Below are 24,531 nucleotides of genomic sequence, written 5' to 3'. Positions count from 1 at the left end.
ACTCTGGAGAAATAAACGATAAGAATTTGAGGGAAAATGGAATGCGGCTTACATCAAAATTTGCAGGATTTGTGTAAGCTTGGCACACCCATTTTTTTCTCTGAAATTGCCGGAAAAAAGGCGTGCAGCTTCTATGGGTAAATACAGCATTAGATATTGAGGGAAATGGTTATTTTTTATCAGGAATAAGAAGATATTGTTGGATGAGAAGGTTCCTAATCATGTTATTTTTTGTTTTAAGGTCATATTCGACTTCAGCGGCTGACTGCATCTGAAAGAGAAGAGAGAAAGCGACAAGAAAAGAAAGACAAGAAGGAGAAAGAGGAGGAAGAAGAGCGAAATCGCATGACTTATCACTTCGTGAAATACACACTAGGGCTGAGACACCAGGTTTGTAATGCTTTTACTTTCTTTGCTTCTCAATGCAAGTCTCTCTATGTGCAGCTGCTGCAAGCCTTGTTTGACGGAAAAAAGTCTAGTGGCTAAAGTTCTCTTAGGTTTCCTGCCATGAGTGGGAAAAATGAGAGAATAAAAAGGATCCTCTCACTTAGCGGGAAACCCAAAAGAACTGTTTCCACACATGATTGTAATGCTCACAATATATTGACTTATTTTTTTGTAAATTGGAAAAAATTTCTAGATTCTGCAGGTTTAAAAAATACAGCATTGATCATCTCATGCCTTTTTATGGAAATAATTTTAATGTCTTCTTTGATGAATATTTAACATAATGGTTTTACTCTTGCAGAGGTATTTTTTTCTGTGGCGATAGACTCGCCAGTTTCAAGGATGACCTTTTTTTTTTCAAATTTTTTGTCCTGATAAAGTAGAGAAAGTTTCTCGCTATGTTGAAAGTGCTACAAATCTAATTGATTGAGGAGTATGTTGTTATATATGTGACTACAATGAAGTTATACACCACCAAAGTTACACCTTCCGACACAGAGTCAAAGAACAGGGCTCTGTTTTCAATCTATATGTAAACAAAATGGCTAAAATTGAGTAAAAAATATTTTTGATTTCATTTACCAAATGTTTAAACACAAGATGCTGCAGGACTGCCTGGGAGCTCTCGAAACTGCAGTTATTCCATCAAACTCACCTGAATCTATTACATCCCCTTTAAAATCACTCTTTCAGGAAAATGCACTAGTTCTCAATGAAATTAATGGCTGCTTATAGGTATCATAGGTTGAGTTTCATCAATCAATGGTTTTAATATTTTCGTAGTGTGGCCAAATGTATGTGTGTGGAAGCAATTTGGATTTGGTATTCATTTTATTCTCCTCAGCTTGGTGTCTTTGCCATAATTCTGACATTTCATTTGAGATTTTACTTTTGAAACATAGGTTTGGAAGCAGAAAGGTGAAGAATATAGGATACATGGGCAATGGGGTTGGCTTTGGCTCTCTGCTACCAGGAGACTTAAAATGAGCAACTGCAAATTCCTTGGTCACTCTGGTGGTCCTCATCAAATGATGGTTCAGGTGAAAGGTAAGGTCACTCCCATGATTAAATTATTTTTTTTCCGATTGCATATATTTTTCTGTGTTTAAAGCCACTCCAAATAACACATTCAAAAGTAAACTCTTCAATCGCACAAATAATCGGTCCACTTTTATGTGAACATTTCCTGGAATGGACAGATTTTCTTGATGTTTGTATATTTTTAAATTTAGCTATTTGTGTAACCTATTCAATGAATGGCTGACTGTCCCTGATAACCTCTTATGCATGTAAAGAATTTGTGGATTTTTAAATATCTTCAAATACTAAGGTTGTCACCATAATCCTCTGACAAATTGTATTTTCTGACCAGCATTCACGATTATATGCATTTACTTTTTCTGTCTGCTATATTCCAATCTTTTTCATTTATCAACTTCTGTTACAATTTTGGCAACCAAGTTCTGCTGGAAGATTAATTTGTGGATGTGAGTCTAAGGACATTAATATAAAAATTATTATTGTCATTATCTTATTCAAATGCTCAAATAATGTGTGTGAAATGCTCCTGATTCAGTTTAATCACTGCTCTCTGTGCATAGTCAGCAGACAAATATTTTAATGCTGATCATGTTGTTCAATTGATAAAATACTTATCGTGGAGAGATTTGTTCTGTGACCTCTAAAGTATCCATGTTTACATTCCAGATGATAAAGGTGTGAAAGTCTTAGCAGTTGATCCAAACACGTACAGGAAGCTTAAACACAAAATCAGGGCAGAAGAAGAAGCTGCAACAGTTGTGGAGGGAAGTGATATGGTTGTGGAAGGGGAGGAAGTGGTTGAATCGACAGTTAAAACTGAGCCTCAATCACTTGATGACGTTAAACCTGATGAAGTGAAAGAGGGAGAAGTTGTTGTGAAAAAAGAAGTAGACCTTGACTCTCCTGTAAAGGAGGAAGTGGTTAAAGGTTCGTATATTTAAGTTTTTCTTTAGTAGCATCTTTACATTGGTTTTAATGTTTATTTGTTTATAAATTTGACACAGTAGGTAATCCTTAATTTCAGTTAAAATGTGTTCCTGAAAACCTGTACAAAAATAATTAAGTCACCTATAACTTTAGATCTAAGTTCTCTAAAAGCCTAACATGCATAATCTAACAGTTCCCAATTCATCATCAACTATGGAATAAAATCGCTATTAACTTATAAAAAAATAACATTTCATGTAGATTGAGTGCCAGTGAGTGCACATTATAATCGTGCATAGATGAACAAAACAGACACATGCAATGAAAATCTGTTGATTTGGAATTTGAAGCTCACGAAAAATAATGCTCTTATCTGAACTCTCGGACTGTCAAATAGACCTTCATAAAAATCTGAGTTACTCAAGAACCACTTGTAAATCTTTTTTCATCTTGAATTGGTATCTGTACCCTTGCTTAGGAGAGCAGCGATGCTTTTAACATAATTAATTAAAATACATCTAAGTTGATCTAATTACTGTGAATATTGCTCATGTTGCTTCCAAAAATTCATGTGACTTGAGTTTGTAAGAATAATTATTGCTTTCTGGTAAAGTTTTTTTCTATTTTTCCAGCATCATTTTTGCTAGCATCAAATTATTTTTCAAAAAGTTTACAATTTACTTTAAATTGTTGATTGATTAATTTAATGTTAGCAATGGGGAAGCATGTTGTTGTGAATTAAATGATTAAAATGTATGATATACCCTAAAAAATTTATTCCTAAAATTTATCATGTAAGAATTTATTGTCAATGCCCAAAAATTTGTCAATAATCTCGCTCCTTTTTGCTTTATTTTTCCAGCCTCCGAAAGTCCACTATCCAGCTCCTTACAGAATCTCAAGGTATTTCCTCCAGTTGATAAACTGGACAATCTTGATGTCAGTCGTGCTCTAATAGCTCCAGGACGCCTGCTGTATCCAAAAGTAAGTATTATATGTGCTGATGTTGGTTGTATTTGGCTAAATTTCTAGGACTAGGGTCGGGCCAGGTTAAATAAAAAACAAGTCAAGTGTATTTTTGGTGATTAACATACTCCTATTTAGATATGAGTAGATATATTGTTGAATATGATACAGGGCTTTGAGTAACTCTCCCTGTGGGACATAACTGTTCAAGGGCTTATTTACCGTGTTGCTTCAAGTGGTTGTATCATGCTATAACCAATAATATTTCTGAACTACATTCTACCATTTGTCATTACTAAACTTAAAAGATATTAAGGCAGCCCACCTTGTCATTGTTGAATGATTGCATTTTTATTCTCAATCCATACCATCACCTCACTCTTCATTTTAAAAAATTGGATATCTTTCAAGTTTTTTATTCTTTCTTTCATAGTGACGTCATAGTTGAGTAGTATGTACATATTTTATTTTTAAATATATTCATTTAAATGTTTTTCTTGAATTGTCTTTGTGATTGAATTTTTTTTACTATTATTTGTCATATATATGGACCTTTTCTTCTTTCAGGTTGCCAGAAAATGTAAGATAGATGAGTTGTTGGTACGCAGAACACAGCTGAAGGTGGTAGAGGAGAGGAGACTTGCTTTATCTAAAGGGGTAAGTTTGTTTTAGCTCATAAGAATTCTATGCAGTAGAAATTGAATGGGTTTATTGTGAGGTTTGAATTATAATTTCTCTAGTCTTTCAATGGATTTTAAGAAATGGAAAGTATTTGCCTATCTCCTCGTTTATGTTACAAATTATTGCAAGATTGTTTTGAAGGATAAAATATAGTGTCAAGTGACAAAAGTTGGTCAAAATAATTTTTGTCATTTTACATAACATATCCCTCGCATCAATGTGGTTAGTGGTAATATTGTTGCATTGCAGTTAAAGAAAATTCATGTTATCAACTCAGAAATCGCTGCAGTACTTTGTTTACCATAGTGATTTGAATGTTGCCTTATAAAAGAAAGACACCAGTTTCACGGAATATTTGCTGAGTTAGAAATGTTCATACCATCATCATAGTATCTCCTAGTTTATGGACTCTTTTAATTGTTCAGTGACCTAGTAATTTCTGTCATTATTGAATTTTCATCATTTTAATGGCGTGCTGAAATGGCTTAACAATTTTTAACTCTGTGTTTGTTCATTTTCCCACAGCTTGCAGAAGCTGCTGCTTTGAAGGCTAAGCAGGAAAAAGAAAGTGGAAATGCGGATGTTGAGGGAAAAGAGGGGAGCGAAAAGGATCCCACCGTAAGTTATGTTATTCATAAAATTCATGATAATCATTTAATGTATTTTCTGAGGCTGGACTTCAATGGTTTTTACCAGCATAAATAGTCTGCTTGGATTTAAAGTTATAAGCCAATATAATAATGAAAAGGTTATTCCTAAATAGCAAAACTCTTTCACATCTTCTAGCCTTTGTTTTCCTAGTTACATCTTTGTCCTGGTCTCCTTTCTTTCACTGTAGACTTGTTTCTTTGTTTTCTTGTTTTTTGATTTCATCTGATATCTGGCTATTGTCCTTTCCATATTCATCTTCTTCTTATTTGTCTCTTTCTTGGTATCTCTGCTATGTTGTTTGCAATTAATAGCAAATGGTAACGTATGCATTCTTTCCCCATGAATATTGACTCTTGAAGCCTTTGCTGTGATTTCATTGATGACTTTCTTGAACGAATCATTAAATTTTATAGGGAACAAGACTTACCCTTGTCTCACTCCTTCCCCTATTCTTGCTTCTTCACAGTTACATCCAGATTTTATCACAGCTGCTTTATTTTTGTACAAACTTAGTGTTATTCTTTAGTCATTATGCGTATTACTACAAAATACCATTTGGCCACATTCCTTGCATTACATGAGTGCTCCTTTCTTTTGCAGCAACCTGTGGCGGTGCAGAGGGCCATCCCTGGCGGTCTCTCTAAAGAAGTGATCACTCAGATAAATCGAAGGGTGTTAATATTAAAAACTCAGCTGAGCAAGATGAATGAGATGGCCAAGAAAAATCCGTGTTACTCAACATATTGCCAGGTAAAAATACCTTCTAATTTTCAATGTTTGATTGGTTTTAGTGGACTTTCAAAAATAGTAGTTTTTTATTTTAAATGAAAGAAATGGCAAAAACTATCTACGTATTTCCACCGGTAGCAGTGCACTTTGTTTCCGACATTTGTACGTACTTCGCCTTAAGGTTAATGGTAGATTGTGCTCGAGAACCTGCACTCTCAATGTATGTTTCAAATGGGAATTATTGGTAAAAAAAAATTAGCATGTGAACTTATCACATGTTTTTCATTAAATATGATGATAGTTAACTAAGATTGATGTTATATTGTTCATTTACATGAACAGAGCTAATTCTGTCAATGACTTTATGTACTAAAATAGATGATTCACCTTTAATGTTTACGGCATTTTGTGTGTCACTGCTAAGATGAAATATGGTCTCCCTTATTTGTGCCTTCTTTAGTTGTCCACTTAATTTTTTTGTCACTCATTGCCCATTTAAGTGAATTCATGAAAGTCACCACTTGCGTTTCCAAGCAGTAGCAGAGTCATCCAAATTTCATGAGGAACTAAGCTATAATTGGGGCTGTTCAACTAAATTTATATTCGAGATGATATGTTCAGTAAAACTCATAAATTTTTAAGCTATCCTTTGTGAATGCAAATACTCTATTTCAAATATTGGGAAGAACTTGATTACACTGCTCTCATAGTTAGCTACAGACAAATTTGCTTACCGATTTTGCTCTAAGTGGTAGCATAAATCAAGCTTCTACAAGATGGACCGTCGCCACCTCAATTTCGGCTCATTGTTCATGATAATTCCCCATTGAATTCAGAGCTATTATTTCTTTGATGACATTGAACCTTGGAAAAATCTTTTACCCTAGTTAATTAAACTTGCATTTGACCATTTAAAATTAGGTGGACCTACCAACACCTGAATCTGTACAGTATTCACCTTTCTGCTACTCACCGCTGTGCCGAAGAAGATTTCGTACCAAGAATGATGTGGTGCGCTTGCTGAAATTCCTTAACCATGCGGAACAGAGGCCTCAAGCTGCTGCAAACCATGTAGCCAAACTTCAGCAAGACACAGCTAAAGCTGTTGTTAAGGAAGGTCAGTACCAATATTAAACTTGAACTTTTGTTATTTGCTTTTGTGGATGTAAGTGTATTGAGTTTACTGCATTTAACCTTAAATTGAATTAGGTTAGACGTCATCATCAGGTGATGATGACGTCTAACCTTGAAACCATGGTCGTGAATAAATATGAATGTGAAAGCACAAACCTCTTCTTTTCAATTTAATTATGAATGGCTTTCACCAAGTTACGCCTCAAACAATCAATCCATTTAACCTTTCAAAGTGCTGTGAATGCAGTATTTTTTCTTCACTTTTGTTCTAAGAATCATGATGTCCTCTTCAGTATCATTCTTAAACAGCAGTGTCATGGTATTATGAGGTATTCAGAGACACCTAATATTTCAGTACAGCCTTGGTCGTGTTTGGTTTGGAATTCTGGTGCATGCAATCCAAAATATCACATTTTATGCTAGTTTATTCATTTTGATTATGTATCTGAATTGTATTTCAAATTATTGAAAAGTTGCCAGTAATTTGTGCTCATTGGTCTTTTAGTATGGAGTACTACATTTTTAGTTATCCTATGTATTCAAAACTTTGTTGAGATTTTCACTTTATATCATGAATGTGATTATGAATATTTTTTATTGATCTAATTGCTAAAGTATTTTTTACAATCATGATTGGTAACCACTATTTATTTAATTTTTTCAGCCCCCCAAGAACCAGTGACTGATAGTTCTGCACCATCTGTGTCTGCACCTGCTGCTGTGCCTATTAAGACAGAACCCCCTGCTGCTCCTGCGGAGTCAGCTAATATTGATGTTACATCCACACCTCCCGCCTCTGAAGGAACCAGTGCCATGAAAATTAAGGAAGAAAATGAAAAGCCAACCGTCTCACCTCCATCAGAAATTGGACGTCGGTCTCTTTCGCTTCGTCGGAGGGGATTAGGCAGTTCCCGTCGGGAGATAAAGGTATTTACTTCAGTTAACCTCTTAAGAATCTTTCTTAAACAGCTACTGCTTCCAAAATTTGTGTATAATTTCCTTCTGTTTGACTGATTCACACCCAAATGCTCACTTTAAAGACAACTTCAGCAATCAATTTGTGGCAGACCATGGCTCTGAAAAATAGGCTATCTTTCGTTTTGTCATTTATCATAATGACTTTATTATCCTATCTGTTCTCAGGATTTCAGTGCCATTTTCAAGGGAACCTATTGGTATAAAAATGAAAAATATTGTCCTCATCTCTTTAAATATAAGGGGTTTTTCTATACAAGCATCAAAGGAATGTCTTTAATCTTTTTCTAGTGCCAATGTGAGCTTCTTTTGTGTGTGGTAGTTGTAAAATTCTCCTTTTATATCCATTTTATTTAGATTGGTCGTTTCAATTTATTTGCTAGTTCCTATTCCTCTTTGGTTCATTGCATCAATTCTCGGTTGCGGTTCTTAATCAAGTATTATACATTCATCATCTGATTTTTCAAAGCTGTTATTGAGTTTTGTTGTGCAGTTCTGGAACCCATGTAAAATAATACATTAAGTTATATCAGGTGTGATTGGTACCATAGCTTCACTGTTTGAAGTGTGTCAAGTGAATAATGCTTGAAAAAAGATTTCAAACCAGTTTTTTTTTGGGCAAATAATTTCACCAATGATACTTTTCAGCTACGATTCAGGTTATATGCTCAAGAGCCAGTGGACCCAAAAATTTGAGCCAACCCTTTCATAGTTTTATATTCTTATCTTTCTGGGTATACCTTGAATTTTATTTTGTGAAATGTGTATTTTTTCCAGGAGGAGCCTAACCCTGATGGTCGCATATATTCTTCAGACAATACTCGTGCCAAAATTTATCTGAGAAAAGTAGTTGTTCAGTCAGCGCCATCAAGTGGTGGTCAAGCTGCAGCATCTGCCTCAGGAGCTGGTAAGGCTGCGGGTGCAGCATCTGCTCTCCCAACCACAACAACTGCGACTACTACTGCTTCCCCAACCACACCAACAACCACCACTGCAAATACAACCATAGGTTGGTGCTATAGAGTGTGTCTTGCCAGATAGCATCTTTGCTGATATTGTGGGTCCTGATTTAATGTCATTTAGTGATGCGTGAATGGTTTTTTTTTATTATGAAGTAAAGTCTAGAAAAAGTGTGATATGTAGTGTTCCACTTAACAGAGGAAATTGCAGACCATGAGGATAGCAATAATCATGGCTTCATTTTTACTAGAAAAATTAGATCTACCACATCCTCTCTTACATTCAATTTGCTCCAACATGCAAACACAACTAACCCAGGTGGGATTGTAACCCACAAACTCAGGTAGCCGAGTACTTATAACACTATGCACCTTATCACCTAACAATTTTTAAGGTTTTCCCTTTCTTAGAATGCTACCAATTTGAAGCTGAAATGATGGTAATGAATGACATAATGCTAGCAATTAATAATGAATATGTCCCAGTCTCTGGCCCTTACAGTCATTTTCAAATCAGAGCTATATGTGCATTTCAGCAATACAAGCATTGATAGATAACGGGGAAAATGAGCTCTACGGCCTCTATAGATTGATGATTCAAAAGGGGGTTCTCATATGGCCGTAAAAATTTGGGCACCACTCGTCAGAGGAATAATACAAAAAACACTCTTCACCAGAATGCCGTCCTATGGCAGTTAATGGGAATTACTTCCATGCCAGGGACTACCACAGACACAAGCACGCGAACCCGAACGGACACCTTTGCAAGGCTGTCGGACCTCACTAAGGTGACCTTGGGACCCTTTTTAGAGCTGTATAGTCTCTCCTAAGGATGCCAAGGTATTACAAGGGAGACCATACAGCTCTATGAAGGGTCCCAAGTTACCACCCAAGGTCACTTTACCGAGGTCTGACAGCCTTGCAAAGGTGTCCATTCGGGTTCATGTGCTTGTGTCTGTGGTAGTCCCTGGCGTGGAAGTAATTCCCGTAAACTGCTACAGGAGGGCATTCTGGTAAAGTACGTTTTTTGTCTTATTCCTCTGATGAGTGGTGTCCAAATTTTTACGGCCATTTGTGAACCCCCTTTTGAATCATCTACCAATACAAGCATTGTAAACTTTGAAGGTGGTGGATGATACAAAGGAAAATACATAGAGATGATTACTATGTGAGGAGGGAAATAGTAGTTTGAGATATCATTATCTTAGTCCGTGTAAACTACATATATAATTCTTTAGTTAAAGGATTTGCATGTGAAGTAGTGATCAAAGGTTAGGCAGAAGGCATGAAAGAAGAGGAAGTTAACTTCGAAATTATTTTTAATTGATTGAAACTTAAATACAGTGGAACCTCGTTAAAGCGAGTACGGGCTATAGCGACACCCCCGCTATTACGAGGGATAGCCGATGCACCGTCAATTGACCCTATAATAAGAGTGTTAAAAAATTCGTTTTTACGAGACCCTATGGTGTTGGCTCTCGCCATAGCGAGGGTTTCACCGCCAGAAGACTTTCATCAAGACTCCTTAACCTCTGTAATTGCTTGCGATCTGTTAGAAATGGAGTGCTCAGTCTCAAATTTATGTGGTAAACTGTTGTTCGATAAATATAATGATTGACGAAACAATGCTTCGCATGATTTTTATTCAGTGCGGCTCTTATAAATTGTTTGAATAGTTAGTCGTTATTTGAGTAAGGAAATTTAGTGATGCAAAAAAACATCGCCTTTCGTCTGGATTTATGCTTACGTTTATCGGATAGATGTTTATCTATCGCCGCACCACTCCTGTTCCTGTATATCTGTTCGCAACAGGTATATTGGCTATTATTTGCTCCACCTCCGGTAAAGCGACAATTCGCTATAGCGAGTGTTAATTAGTGCACCGTGGGGTGTCGTTATATCGAGGTTGCACTGTATCGAGGTTCTTGCTTGAATTAAGTAATGGCCTGCATATTTACGTGAAACGCAGAAGATAATACATCAGAATGGCACAGTGGAGCTCTTTCCTGTTTTTTTATTCAGTTTGTGCATCATGGCAATGACTTAATCACAAGGTAGTGATGTCAATCAATTGGTTATGGTGGTTGTATAAAGACTATCATCACAAAATGACATTAAACAGATATCCCTTGTTTTATGTCGTATATATTCATTAAGGCTATTTTTCGTTAAGTCTCTTTGAACCAGATTATATACCATATCCTTGTCCCAGGCTGCTATTTTACGTAATATTTCACTCTGTTCTATTAGTAGAAGCACCTTTCTCTACAAGCCAATCAATGGGATTGCCCCATAATTTTAGGATGGGAGTTTGGGACGGGAATGCCAATAGCTTATTGTGGTTCCTTTACTGTGTTCATTTTTTTGTGTTTTCAAAACTGAAGGAAGGCAGTATAAAGCTATGATTTTCTATGTAATTTTTGTAAGCAATGTAAACTTTTTCTCAACCTAATTCCTCTACTTACAGCAGACTCACAATTATCCGGCTGTGGTATACCCGTGTTGCGGATTATCTGTACAAGATTTTCACTCTCACTCTATATTTTCCGCGATCTTTATAAAAAAAACTAAAATCCGACGCAAAATCACCGAAATTACTGCATTAATGATAGGATACACCGGGCTAATTATTTCCATTAGAATCCCTTTCTAGAAACGGAAGTGCTAGCTGCATTCACAGGAGCACCGTGTTCCTGTTTTCTAAGCCTCGCAGTGTGCGACCTCGCTCCGTGATCACGGATACACGTTCCACAGCAGTTGCAATCCGGGCAACTTGTGGGAGACGCGACTACATGGCATGGTGCTTAACAGTGTAGTTTCTGACGTCGAGAAGTGGTTTTGAAGCACTCATGCAAACCACTTTTCTATATCCATGATCAGACAGCCACGGATGTGTGGTTTACGAAACCACGCCTTACATGGAGCATTAATAATACAAGTACAACTATATTATTCCCGCTAAAAAGATCGCGAACTGGCGAAGAAAGCTCTCAATGAGTCCGGGAAGCACTCTAAAATAACAGAATAATTGCATAAATGTTAATATATTGTTTTTTGCATAAATTATGAACATTACGGGGCATAAAAACAAATTTTTGGGTGATCCGTGTTTTCTGATTATTCATGCCGTCTCTCCCCATAATTAGCCCTGATAATCAGGGGTGTGCTGTATTTTTAATGCTTTATTTCATGGTGAAACAATGTTATCAGTTTCTGTTGTGATTATGTGTTGATCTAAGCTATTAAATTACATTTTTCCTCCTTTGATTCAGGTAATAATATAACTTTTCCATTTCTGTAGTTAATGGAGTTGAGAAATCAAATGCATCGGCTGTTGGGCGCCCTCCTAATTCTGTCAATGCCAAGAAGAGGGTTCCTGTCAAGTATCCCCTAGTATCAAATTTCATGGCTAAGAGTGGAAGAAAAATATCTTCCACAATAATGAGGAAAAGGAGTGTGCTTATACTGCCAAAGCACGAACAAAGGCGTTTAGCTCGGAAGGGAGGTGGCCATTTTGTGCCTGGCTTTCATTCTGCTGCCAAGGTATTGTCACTAATTCTCAAATGTGTGTGAAATTATTTTGTTTTTGTTATTTGCATGTTAGGTTATTTTGAGTATTTATATCCATTAAATTAAAATTTTCTGAATAATTTGAAAGCATTCATCCAGTCTGCTGGATCAGTCTTTTTTATGACAAATTTCCTTCTTAAAACTTCTGCCATCATCTTGAATTTTTCAATGTACCTGTATTTAGTGTATCATGGTCATCATTTGCCTCTATCTCAAAGTTAGTAATTTTACCTCTGTATTTTCTGAGATGCAATTTTTTATATACTTGGAAAACTGACAAATGTTGACAAAATTCTAATCTGTCTGCTCTAAAAAATTTTAAATAATACCCTGAGTTTTAAAAGAGTTATGCATCACTAAGAAAAGATTATGGTTGGTGGAGAGGCATCCTCTTAAGTAACATTGATTAGAAAGGTTCTTGTGTGCAGAAATTTCATTTTTATTTTTATTTTTGCTCATCTATTACTGATACTGGGCTGATTTTTAACATTTTTCCTTTAATTATTGTTTTTACCTAGGCTAATCTTCAAGTGTGGCCCTATCCATGCCCCAGACCTCTCTTCAAGACATGTTGGCTGTTCAAAACATCATGTGCACCATCATTAGCTGCCGCTGCTCTTCAACTGAAAATTTTGTGGGCCTGTCTTCGTTGGGATGACATGCAGGTGGGTGTTCCTAACTTATATTTTTTCAATGTACTCCTGCCAACAATTTAGGTCATTTGGGCATTTTAGCCTACTGCCAATCGGAAGTGCTGGTTCATGATACTCGTAGATCAAGCCAATATATTTGTGTCATAAGAGGTCCCTCCCGTTTCCTCACCCCATTCTATCAAATAAACATCTAAGGTATTCACCTGCTCATGCGCTTTATTATAGCCAAATTATATAAATCTTTAGTGCAACTATAGTTGCACCCATCGTAGCACTGGGCTGTTACAGGTTCAGATATTTAGGGAAAAGGCAGAGGATCAAACTTTTATTATTTTTGACTTTCCTTTGCGGCAGATTCTTTTGTTGTAAGATGCTTAGATGTAATAGTTACTCATTCCTCTGTTGTATATATCAAATGATATTCATTAATTTGGCTTGTTGAATGTGTGTGGATTCAAATTGTATATGAAATTTAAATTAATATGCTACAAAATAAGTGAAATGTCGTTTGTATGCCCTCAGGTGAAAGGTCCATCTGGAGATGGAAAGCATCAAGTTACAACTGATACTGAAATCACGTCGACAGAATTGCTTCGGCATAGGCACGTGGGTGCTTTTCTGGAGAAGACTCAGTACCTGCGTAGAAAAGTCACCATACCTCTTGAATTGCCTAAGGCTGTGCGCGGTAAGTAGCTATAAAATTGTGAGATCCTCGTCATCGCTTCATTTTGGAAATGGTTCTAGTGCTATTTTGCTTTGGTTATTTTTTTCACACAAATTTGAATTCCAAAGCATTTTAGCCATTGACTCTGTGACATAGTCAATATGGAAATGAGGTATTCAGGATGAGGCAGTTAATTCATTGCTAAAACCCCTTGGAGATGAAAAAGAGGTAGTCTACTCAGTAATAGTCAGTAAAACATAGTGTAGGGCCAGTGTATAATTTTGATGTAACAATTCTGATTGTAATTCTAAACATTGCCGTCTTCTCACTGCTTTCTGCTTCCCTGAACATTTTGATGTGTGTCACGCATGAAAATAAGTGAGATACAGTGCCTCATTAACCGGTAATTTTTCAATTTTTTATGCATATCGATTGCTAAGTTCTCACAACACGTATCCCTAAAAATAGCGACTTTTCTGGAGAGCAAAAAAAACTATTAATTTCTTTTACTTGCACATTAAAATTAAAAACCAAAAGTTCATAATTACTGAAAAAGAAGCATTCATTTGCAAATGAAGAGTTGTTCTTTGCTTTTATTTTACTTTTAATGTTATTACACTTGGTTTAAGATACCTGTCTCAAACCGGCCGAATTTGAGATACGTGTTGTTAGAACTTAGCCATCAATATAATTTATTGCACAGTGTCCTTTTGAAGTTGATAATAATATTAATCATTTTGTATTTATATCTCTTTTCTGGGAACCTTGGTATTTCGTTCCCATATGGGTCACAATTTCAACCCAGAAGTTACGTCCCATAGGCTTGGACTGAGGAAAAGGAAGAGGGCGGAAAGTCCACAGAGTACTGAACCCCAAGTGACCGAGGAATGGGTGGATGAAGAACGCCTGGAATTGTGGGAAATAAAGCAATATGGGGAAAGGTAATGTTAGATTGTTAGATAATTTTATAACTAAAATTTGATTTGCCTCTTACTGATGAACATTTCTTGAAATGATCTTGATTATTCTATCATACATTGTATGTGACATAATCAAGATTGATATTGAGCTAAAGAGGCTGTCTTCTGCAGTTGTGAGAATCTTAATGGCTAATTGTTTCATCACAAATTGTTGCAAGAATTGTGCGAGTGAAGATAGCAATTAACTATCCTATAGATCCCTAGTTCTAAATATGCAGTTATTACATACACAATATAGGATATATTTTCTTTCACTTGGAATTTTGTGATACTTATGCATTTAAAAAATTTAGAATGTTCTCAGTTCCAAACATTGCCGAAATAATGGTGCCTTATTAGGTATATATTCAATATCATTGTGCAAAAATATGTTGAAAGGATGGAAGTCAGGGTAATAATTTACCTCCTACTACTTCATTTCTCCAAGTAACTTTGACCCATCAAATCCTCACTATATTCTATAATCATACTTACATTGCCCTATCATTTGAGGTTACCGCAAATGATTCCCTTGTAAATAGCTTTTTGAGTTTATATGTGAGCTTAAGTTACTTAGAATATGTTGACTGTTTATATAACCTCATTTAATAAGGGCAACTTGCATGTGTAGATAAGTTTATCAAATCAAGATGTTACCTAAGACATTACAATTACTTAAAACTATTCCTGTGGTCAGTAATTTTTGTGCCATGAGCAATATTTACCCAAAAATGCTTACTGTAAGGACTGGGTAGCACCCAGGAAAACAAAGCAATTCCCCTGGAAAATCAATCTGGGAATGTCAGGGAATTTTTTGATTGCTACATTGTGGACTCCCTGGTATTTAAATAGAATACTCTGAATAATTGCTACATCATGGCTTCCCATTTTAATATCATAAGCAATCAAACGTTTCAATCAAGTCCATAGTTGTAGACCTTTAAGTATCATGTTTTTCAGTATTTTTATGATAATATTGTAGCAAAACTTCTGTAATCATTGCTTGGCTTTAAGCATTCAAAGTCTCCTTTTTCTTCACTTCACATCAAATTTTTTGCACATGTATTTTTACCCTGAATTTAAAAGGTACAGTGCAACCTCGATATAACGACACCCCACGGTGCACTAATAAACACTCGCTATAGCGAATTGTCGCTTTACCGGAGGTGGAGCAAATAATAGCCAATATACCTGTTGCGAACAGATATACAGGAAAAGGAGTGGTGCGGCGACAGATAAACATCTATCCGATAAACGTAAGCATAAATCCAGACGAAAGGCGATGTTTTTTGCATCACTAAATTTCCTTATTCAAATAACGACTAACTATTCAAACAATTTATAAGCGCCGCACTGAATAAAAATCATGCAAAGCATTGTTTCGTCAATCATTATATTTATCGAACGACAGTTTACCACATAAATTTGAGACTGAGCACTCCATTAACTTCATTTCTAACAGATCGCTAGCAATTACAGAGGTTAAGGAGTCTTGATGAAAGTCCTCCGGCGGTGAAACCCTCGCTATGGCGAGAGCCAACACCGAAAGGGTCTCGTAAAAACGAATTTTTTGACACGCTTATTATAGGGTCAATTGACGGTGCATCGGCTATCTCTCGTAATAGCGGGGGTGTCGCTATAGCCCGTACTCGCTTTAACGAGGTTCCACTGTAGTTAGTTTTTACTGTGTCATCTCACGAAATGAATGTAAGCATTATACTGATTATAATGATATTGCTCTAGTCATCATGTAGCCTGCCTGCAAAATCTTGCTAGTTAGATTCTGTCTTGCTCTGTGTTCATAATTATTTGTTTGATAATTCGGGGCGATATATTAAAATGTTGATGCATTTACTAATGGATAATTAAAAATGTGTAAATAAGCCAAATTGTCTACTTTTCGTTCTGTAATGACTGGAAAAAGAAGTGATTTTAGCCAGACATTGGCTATTATGAGTTTGTGTAATAAATAGTGATGTTCCAGGAATCTTCAGAACTCGTAGTAAAGGACTTCTACTGTATAAGATGAAACTTCAAAAAAGTTTGCTTGAAATAGAACTGCAAATCATAATGGCTTGATCCTAAAAAGCAGATAGTTAATTTTACTCTAAAAGTCTATGTTAGGAGTTAAAGTGCTTCACATTTCGGTCTATATTCTTGCACAGTTTTACAAACTTTCATCATTCTTTTCTTTTTGGAGTGCAAAACATTTGGCAGTCTTGCAAACAATATTGTTAAAAAACACCTTCTGAATCCAAGGAAATTTAATGCTATTGAAGGCTGCATGATGTTAGTGACATTAACTATCTACAATATAGTCCTTTAAGTAACTCTATTTTAAGTTTTTAGTATTATATGATTACTGCTTGCATATTTTCTGCAAGAAATATGTATATATTGTCATTTCCATACCCATACCATAAGCAATCACTTGTATAAATAAGCATGCTAAGTGAATTCTTTTGAATTATTTCATTATTTTCAGAAATAAAACTGCATGACTTTATTTTGCTTTTTTTAATCAAGGAAAACTTTTTTTAGTAATCACTGCATAAACCAGTAACTAAGCATGAATAGGTGGGATGCTTTCAAATTAAAAACTGCTTTTGCTTGCTCATGTTAATGTTTCTTTTAGAGGACAGACTTGCTTCCCTCAGAGAACTGAATCAGTAGACATTGTTGCAATGCCGAAATTGTGTACTCACTGTGTTTGTGTCTGTCCATTAAGCGTGTGATTGCTACCCTCTCCTTCGTCTTTTTGCCCTCATGCTCTGCGACCACGTCATAACCCCTTTGCTCACCACCGCACCTGCCCCACGCCTAATTTGACTGGCCCACCCACACATCCCCCCGTCTTCCCCCCACCCCCCTCAACTCCCTGTCGCTCCCCGTCCGGTGGTGGCTGTAGGAGGGAGAGGGCTAATGCCCACGTTGTCACCAGGAGTAGAACGGGCAGCCTCGCCCCCAAGCCGGACCGGCTGGACCCAGGGCAACAGGGCGCCAGTGGTACCGGGAATGCCACAGCCGGGGTGGTGAGCTCCAAAGCGTCGGCTGAGGAAATCAAGGAGAGATTGGAGCAGCAATTGCGCATGCAGCGAGCAGCTCACCAACAAAGGAGAGCCCTAGAAAGAGGTGAGTTTGTTTCATCATTGGAGAGAGGCTACAGTGTGTCCTCGTTTAACGTCGTCCCGTTTAACGTTGTTTCACGATAACGTTGCCCAAAAATTGAAACCCTTGATCATTTAACGTCGTTATTGCTTCGCGATAACGTTGTTCAAATTATGCGCGGCGAAAAAAAAATGAATGGCGAATAGGACGCAAGCGCATCTGATGTATAGTAAATATTATATTAATGCGATTGGTAATTTTCGCTCGACAGAAAAGGTTGGCGTGGGTAGCGTATGTTAAATATGCGTCTGAGCGAATACTTATCGCCTCATTTACCCATTATCCGTTTATTTTTCTGATGCCAACCGAAAAAAATGTCCACGAAGAAGAGTGGCTATCCTGGCGGTTCTTCAGACGTGAAGAAAAAACTGCGATATTAGAACAAAAACTTGGTATTATTAAAAGAATTGAAGAAGGTGCAACTGCTGGAGAGATCGGTCGAGTTTTAGGTTTGCAGGTGCAGTTTTTACAATTAAAATTTCTTCTGTTACTGAAAATATCGATGTTTCGCCATAAAAATACTTTCTTTTTAGTTTTTATATTTCATTTAATAATGCCTTCTTCCCAACCTTTTCGTTATGAAAATTCGTTTCGTTTCGAATGAATCGTTATCATGCTGAAGTGAATAATCGGTAATGAATGTTTCTCACGATTTCCGCCAGGTTAAAATATTCATATCATCACGAAAATTGACTCGCCCTTCATCCTCGTGCTTCCGAGTGTCAGATTCAGATTTTTTTCGTTTTGGCCTGATTCAGGCGTCTCCCGATTGGTCACAAAGTCTGCTTAAAGTTACGGCTCCGATAATTGGCCTCCTTGGATTCTCGCCCGGGAAATTCTGGATTCTTCACGAAGAAATGGATTGTTAGGAACATGGCTAGGAACCAATTTAAATTTTTTACATTGTTTCTTATGGGAAACACTGCATCGTTTAACGTTGTTTCGCTTAACGTCGACTTTTTCAGGAACGAATCAACAACGTTAAACGAGGACTCACTGTACTTGAAATGTCAAGTAACACAAATAATTATTCCCTTTGAATGAAAAGACATGAAGTCGACATAATATTTTGTATGTACAGTAGGCTCTCATTATTACAAAGTCCACCGGACCAAAAAACAGGAGGTTCGTAGTATCGAAGTTTCTTTAGGAATCGTCGAAAAAAAACATAGTTGGTCAAAATTTCTCGTCTCTTTAATCTTCCGTACTTATAGTCACATGCGAAATAGCTTCACTGTCAAGTGTATAATATACGCAATTAAATTACGTGCAAATATATAAAAACAAGCACATTCATTTCTTTTTCTCGAAAGAAGAATCCAGCATGATGCAATTGAGCGTTGATATCTTCCCAAGTACAGTACTTTGAAACCTTGCTCACAAGTTGATAAACCTATGCAAGGCATTGAGGAATGCAGAATGCAACACTGCATCACAATTGTGCGTTAACTCAATGATTGTGGCAAAGTGACCTAGCTGGGTGTGTGACACTGCTGCAGCTGAAAAAATCTCTAACTGTTGGAAGGAAGAATGGATAAAATGCTGATCAGTTCCTGACTTCACACCGAATTCAATGATACTTAGTTCCGATTATGCCCAAAGTGCGAGTTCCTCTACGTCACACTGCGTCGCATTGGCCAACTCAAAAGGCACCAAATTTGAAATTTTTGGCTCGATCAAATTTTTTAATGTTGGTATCTCTGAAAGTTTGTAAATCGGAAGTGCATTGGAAGAGGACTAACTGTATGTCCAATTTACAAGCGGTAATGAGTGGGTCACCATGGTCTCATAATGAAGGAAGAACTATAATTGATGCTCTTAGCACAGTGTACAAGGAGAACTTAAATGTAAAGCAATTATTATGACAGCCTGGTGTATAAAAACGCCATTAGCAAGGGTAGAAATGCTGTTGCTTATCTGTGGAACTTGGTATTAGAAATCACTTTTTGACATCCGGGACCAGAACTGAAGTTCGTAATTATGTATTAAGGAAAATTTCGTTATAATGTTTCTTAAAGTGTAGATTGGATGGGCCTTTTCGTAGGGACCAACGATTTACTTCATAATTATGAAAACTTCGTGATAAGGTTGTTTGTATTAACAAGAGTCTAGTGTATTCAACAAAATTAGTTGTCTCTTTGTGGAAGTATCTAACTGATCATCATCACTGGTCAACAATCCCAAGATTGGTTTGACTCAGCTCTCCAATCAATTCTTCTGTCAGCTAATGTTTTTACTCCTATGTATTTCTTCTCAATCACATCTTTCTTTGTCTGTTCCATATATTTGTCTTCATCAGGCCATCATGGATTTTACGGCAGAAATGATTCATGAAAATTTTTTTTATATGTTCAAGATGTTATCATGAATATTTTGTATTTTGGGCCATATATCAGCTTTTAAAAACTATTTTTCAACTTGATCATGCTACCCTTATCAAATTAATCTTTCCCTTCATATAATAAGCATTAAATTATAAACTCTTTTCATTATTAGAGGGTGACAAATCAAATTGGTAAATAATGGCTCCATCAGTTATTTTACTTTTTGTTCACATTTACTTTTTGTTTACATTTGTTGTTCACTGTGATAGTTTGCAAAATATTTGCAATAATTAGAGTGTGGCTGTGGGTTTCTGTGAACAGTGATGGTTGGGTCACTAATTTTAGGTTTATCTTCCCAACCTAATGATCTTTCATAAAGTTATGTCTAAAAATATTGCCTTCATGTGGTGCATTTCTTATTTGCCAGTGATGTGTTAAATTTTTGTAGCCATATTCTCTGAAATGGATTGTGATTCACCTGGTTACTTAATTTTTCTAATTTACTCATTTCTGTTTCTCTATCGTAAATTTCAGTAATTTTGGTCATAGTGTTTTTAATCCAAATGAGGTGACCATAATGAATTTAAATATAGTGTATGCATTTTTCGTCAGAGTATGTGACTGCTCACAAGCTACTTTTTAAGTCAGCATATTGAATTTTTTTGTTCTGAAGCTGATTAGGGATATGTTTGGAGCATAGTTAATTAAGTAATGTCTTGTATATTTCAGGTGTCACACCTGGTACACAGGTCTTCAAAGTTGTTCCAGGTGGGGTTAGCAGTCAAGGAAAAATAGGTATGCTCGACCAAATATTTATAGTTGATAAGAATTTATTATGTATACTCATTTTGTACCACATGTATCAGGATAGCACTTTCTTACCGTAAGTTAAAGTCCAATCATTTTAGTCAGTGCTTCTTTGATTCGAAAATTCTTTCTTTGGTCAAAATTTATTTGTTTACAACTAGTTTTTGTAAAACTTTATGAATTTTAAGTATTTTTTTATAATTTATCATAAATTTTAATCTTGCCAATGTGTTAATATTTCAGTTGTTGCTGATGGCCTCAGGACAGTAACTAAAGTGGCGATACCACCCACCCCTAGTCAGTCTGGGGGTGCCTCTGGTACCAAAGCACTTCTTGCTGCAGCAACTGGTCAGCAGGCCAGTAAGGCACAAGTTGGTCAGAGAAGGATCTTTGTTGCACGAAGTGAGTTCAGGAAAGAATTTTAGTATATAATACATATCTAATTAAATTTTTTGCGTGTTTTCTCAATCATGTCCTAGAGGAGACTTTTGCAGTAGCATGTGATATGAAATCCTATTAGTGTGTTCTTACATTTATTCCAGTTATTTGATTTGCAAAGACATCAATAATGGATCTTATTGGAAATATTATCTTAAGTTTATTTTATTTTGGGTAGGTTTGTGTTGTCATTTAGTTTGCTCTTTTTTTGTAACTTATATCAATAATTTATGACCTCATAGTGCTTCAATTGCAAGGTACAGTGTACAAATGTTTGCCTCTGATAAAAAACTTATCATTAGGTACCTATTCAATTTACCTTGGATTCTGCTTAGTGGACTAGTGTATTTTTACTTAAGCTAGCGGTACTCCCATGAAATTAGTGACTTGGACTGAGTTCAGTTTGCTTTCTCTTCATTAAATCATTATAGCTTCAAGCTCAATGCAGGAACTACTTCTCTGGGTAGCAGAAAAGTAATTATAATTCACTTGGCTTGGAATCTAATAGTGGTTGGAGTTTTAAATGAGAGATCTACCTGTGTTCTTAGAACATATTATCTGCAGTAGATTTTCCTGAAGCATAGTGTGGCAAGATGTGATTATGGGATGATAATACCCCTTTAGGAAATCATTAAATCAAGGCTGGATTAAGATTGCTAGATTGTTGTTTTGGGAGGATTCACAACTCCTCTGTCAACAGGATATGCTATAAATTTAAGCAAATGGATGTTCGGGAGTATCCTTTACAAATTAAAATTCATGAAACACCTAAACATTGCGTGCAAAACTTTTTTAAATAAACCTTGTGTTGGAAATTCTTGTATATTGATGACCGTTTTATATTATCTCCAAAATTATGAGGGAGGGTCTCCTTAAACCAAACCCACATGAAGCATCTGCAAAAAATGTATTGAGTGCCTGTTTGACAGCTGAATAATGCTAAATTAATGTTGCCTGTAATGTTTGCATGCACAAGATGGATGAATTTAGCATTCCATGAGTGATTTGAATTTATTATATTTATTCCAAATATTTTTTGTCTAACTTTTAACAATAATCTTCAGGTCCTGATGGAACAACACGTGTAATCCATGGTGGTCCAACCAGCATTTTGCCAAAAGCTACTGGACAAACACCAGGAACACCAGTAGCTGCTGGAGGCCAGTCATTAGTGAAAATACGGCCTGCAGGACCTACACAGCCTCAGGTCCAGCCAGGTAAGCCAGTCACGTAGTATTCAACCTCTAAGTATAGTAACTAAAGATGAGTCTGTTCCTAAATTTTTTCGGTTCTCTGTACCAGCCCGATTCTCCCCATCGGTTCTCAGTTCTCGATACTCTGTTTCAAGGATGGACTCTTATTATCTGAATTAATGGCTAATTCAAATGAACAACCACAAGAAGTGAATGAAAATAATTTCACTAAAGATGTAAATTAGCAGGAAAGCTCTTTAAAAAAACTTAAGATCGTCTCCTTAATTTTATTTGCTGAGTAAAAGTTTTTAATAACATGTTATTAAAGAATGCATGATCAACCAAAATGTCGCATAACATCAGGCAGCCACTGGTTCTTTCTCCAGATTTTAATTTCAAAAATTCAACATTTTTCCTTAATCTATTCTTTTTTTGCCAGAAATATTGCCTGCAGTGCTGAACAGGCATTAAATAATAACAGTAGTGGTCGATGGGTAGTGGTCGTAAATAGTTAGTATAGCAGCAGGATCAATAGTGAAACTCCCCCAACTTCTGGTGACATCATCCGTTAATTTGTTGTAACTTGTGTGTCGGTTCAAAATATATTCTGTATTCTGTTATGCAGCTTAAATTGTTGCTTTAATAGAAAACTTATTCTGATGCTTCACTGTCACAGTTTTTATAACCTTAACAATAAACTGCTCAAGATGCTGTTACAGCGACACCACGGAAAAACTGGGTGGCCGTGAATTAACCCAAAAATTGTAATGCTGTGTTGCATTCTGCAGGATAACCACACTTTTCGATGCCTTGCATAGGTTTATCAACTTACGAACAAGCTCTCACAATGCATCTTGCTTGTTTGTCAAAGAATTACTGTATGTTTACATAATTCAATCGTAAGACCACCAAGATGAAACGATTTTCCGCCGGCCACCTTTCACAGCACGACACACGGCATTGCTAGGAGCTGTCTCGTCTGAAAGCCGCCTGAATTTCACATGAATGGCGGCCGGGGAAAAGTCGTATCGTCTGAAATCAGTCTAAATGTAGCGTTGAGTATATTTCACGCCGGAGATGTCGTATCGCCGGACTGGATTGAAATGGGCGGTGTGCCATCAACGGTTCGAATCGTCTTGTTTGACATAGAGGCCTATGGTAAGTTGAAAGAATGGACGGTGGCAGGCAGAAAGTCAGCTCGTTTGTAAGCGGCTGCAGCTACAGAAATGTTATAATGTTGGTGAGAACAACAAACTGATGAATCTTGAAATGTGCGTGTTAGCGAGCAACTCTCAAAAGAAAAAATACATGCACGCCATGCAATCAGAAAGTAATATATGCATTTTTTAATCTTTTTTTGTTCACTTTTTGGCTTTAAGTACTCTGCAAACCATGTCGGCTTAGGGTGCCAAATTCAAATCCTTGCCACCACACTGAGGCGGAGCCGAATTTATGCGATTGGTTCTGGATAGCGGTCCCATAGCCAAGAACCGGGAACCGGAACTGACCCATCTCTAATAGTAACCTTGTTCACCAATGTTTCATATGTGAATTTGATTGAGATAGAAAGTATATAGGGAAGCACATTTTTCTGTTGAATTTCAATGTTTTTACTGAATTTAGTTGATTTATTCCCCATAAATAGTATTTAAGCTTCCTGAAAAGTTCTGTAAAATGGATAGTAATTGATCTATGTTAGTCACTAAAGTGTGATCAATTCGTTATTAATTTTATATTTACTCTTTTTGTACTTAGGCCAACAAGTTCCTCAGAGGGTCCACATAACCAGAGGTCCTGATGGGAAAATACAAATTCGTGGTTTATTGCCAGGTAACTTTTCTTCTGATAATATTGCTAAGGTAACCATATAAGTTTATAAAAGGGATGGTTTTTTAATTTGTTGCTCGTATTCTTGATTTGATAATTTTGACCTAAATGTACTGTTGTGTTTTTATAATAGATGTTGTAATCTAATTATTGTAAAAAATATTTCTATAGGTCAGCAGTTATTACAATTCCCGGATGGAAAACTTCATATTCAAACTGGACCTCAAGTTCAGCAGTTATTGATACCACAAGCACAACCTGCGGCTTCTCCAACTTCACAGGCAACTTCGCAGCAACCAGCAAATGCTGTTAGTATCCATGGGTACATTATGAATTGAAACAGGAGCTTTCACACTGATCTCTCAAATCTCTTAATGTCTCTGCCATTATTTCCTTTCCTTATCCATTTTATTTTTCA

At 36.4% G+C, this 24,531-nt stretch overlaps 1 protein-coding gene across 8 annotated transcripts in view; it reads left to right on the top strand.

The window, feature by feature from the left end:
* Positions 1–24,531, top strand: part of LOC124169491 (nucleosome-remodeling factor subunit NURF301) — an 83,702-nt gene that overhangs the window by 27,905 nt on the left and 31,266 nt on the right. For 7 of the 8 annotated variants that reach the window (XM_046548123.1, XM_046548119.1, XM_046548125.1 and 4 more), the window contains 20 exons: positions 242–390; positions 1,350–1,494; positions 2,155–2,415; positions 3,278–3,399; positions 3,949–4,038; positions 4,588–4,680; positions 5,314–5,463; positions 6,364–6,559; positions 7,241–7,503; positions 8,329–8,560; positions 11,812–12,053; positions 12,599–12,745; positions 13,256–13,418; positions 14,206–14,338; positions 17,265–17,488; positions 20,578–20,643; positions 20,899–21,057; positions 22,158–22,310; positions 24,042–24,116; positions 24,285–24,421. In XM_046548123.1, coding sequence (XP_046404079.1) covers positions 242–390; positions 1,350–1,494; positions 2,155–2,415; positions 3,278–3,399; positions 3,949–4,038; positions 4,588–4,680; positions 5,314–5,463; positions 6,364–6,559; positions 7,241–7,503; positions 8,329–8,560; positions 11,812–12,053; positions 12,599–12,745; positions 13,256–13,418; positions 14,206–14,338; positions 17,265–17,488; positions 20,578–20,643; positions 20,899–21,057; positions 22,158–22,310; positions 24,042–24,116; positions 24,285–24,421 — 3,200 coding nt within the window. The remainder of the gene's footprint in view (positions 1–241; positions 391–1,349; positions 1,495–2,154; positions 2,416–3,277; positions 3,400–3,948; positions 4,039–4,587; positions 4,681–5,313; positions 5,464–6,363; positions 6,560–7,240; positions 7,504–8,328; positions 8,561–11,811; positions 12,054–12,598; positions 12,746–13,255; positions 13,419–14,205; positions 14,339–17,264; positions 17,489–20,577; positions 20,644–20,898; positions 21,058–22,157; positions 22,311–24,041; positions 24,117–24,284; positions 24,422–24,531) is intronic. The other variant, XM_046548121.1, reaches the window with a different exon arrangement.

Source organism: Ischnura elegans, chromosome 12 (assembly GCF_921293095.1).
Source record: "Ischnura elegans chromosome 12, ioIscEleg1.1, whole genome shotgun sequence".
NCBI classification, from domain to species: Eukaryota; Metazoa; Arthropoda; class Insecta; order Odonata; family Coenagrionidae; genus Ischnura; species Ischnura elegans.
This window is presented reverse-complemented; position numbering and strand designations above follow the sequence as displayed.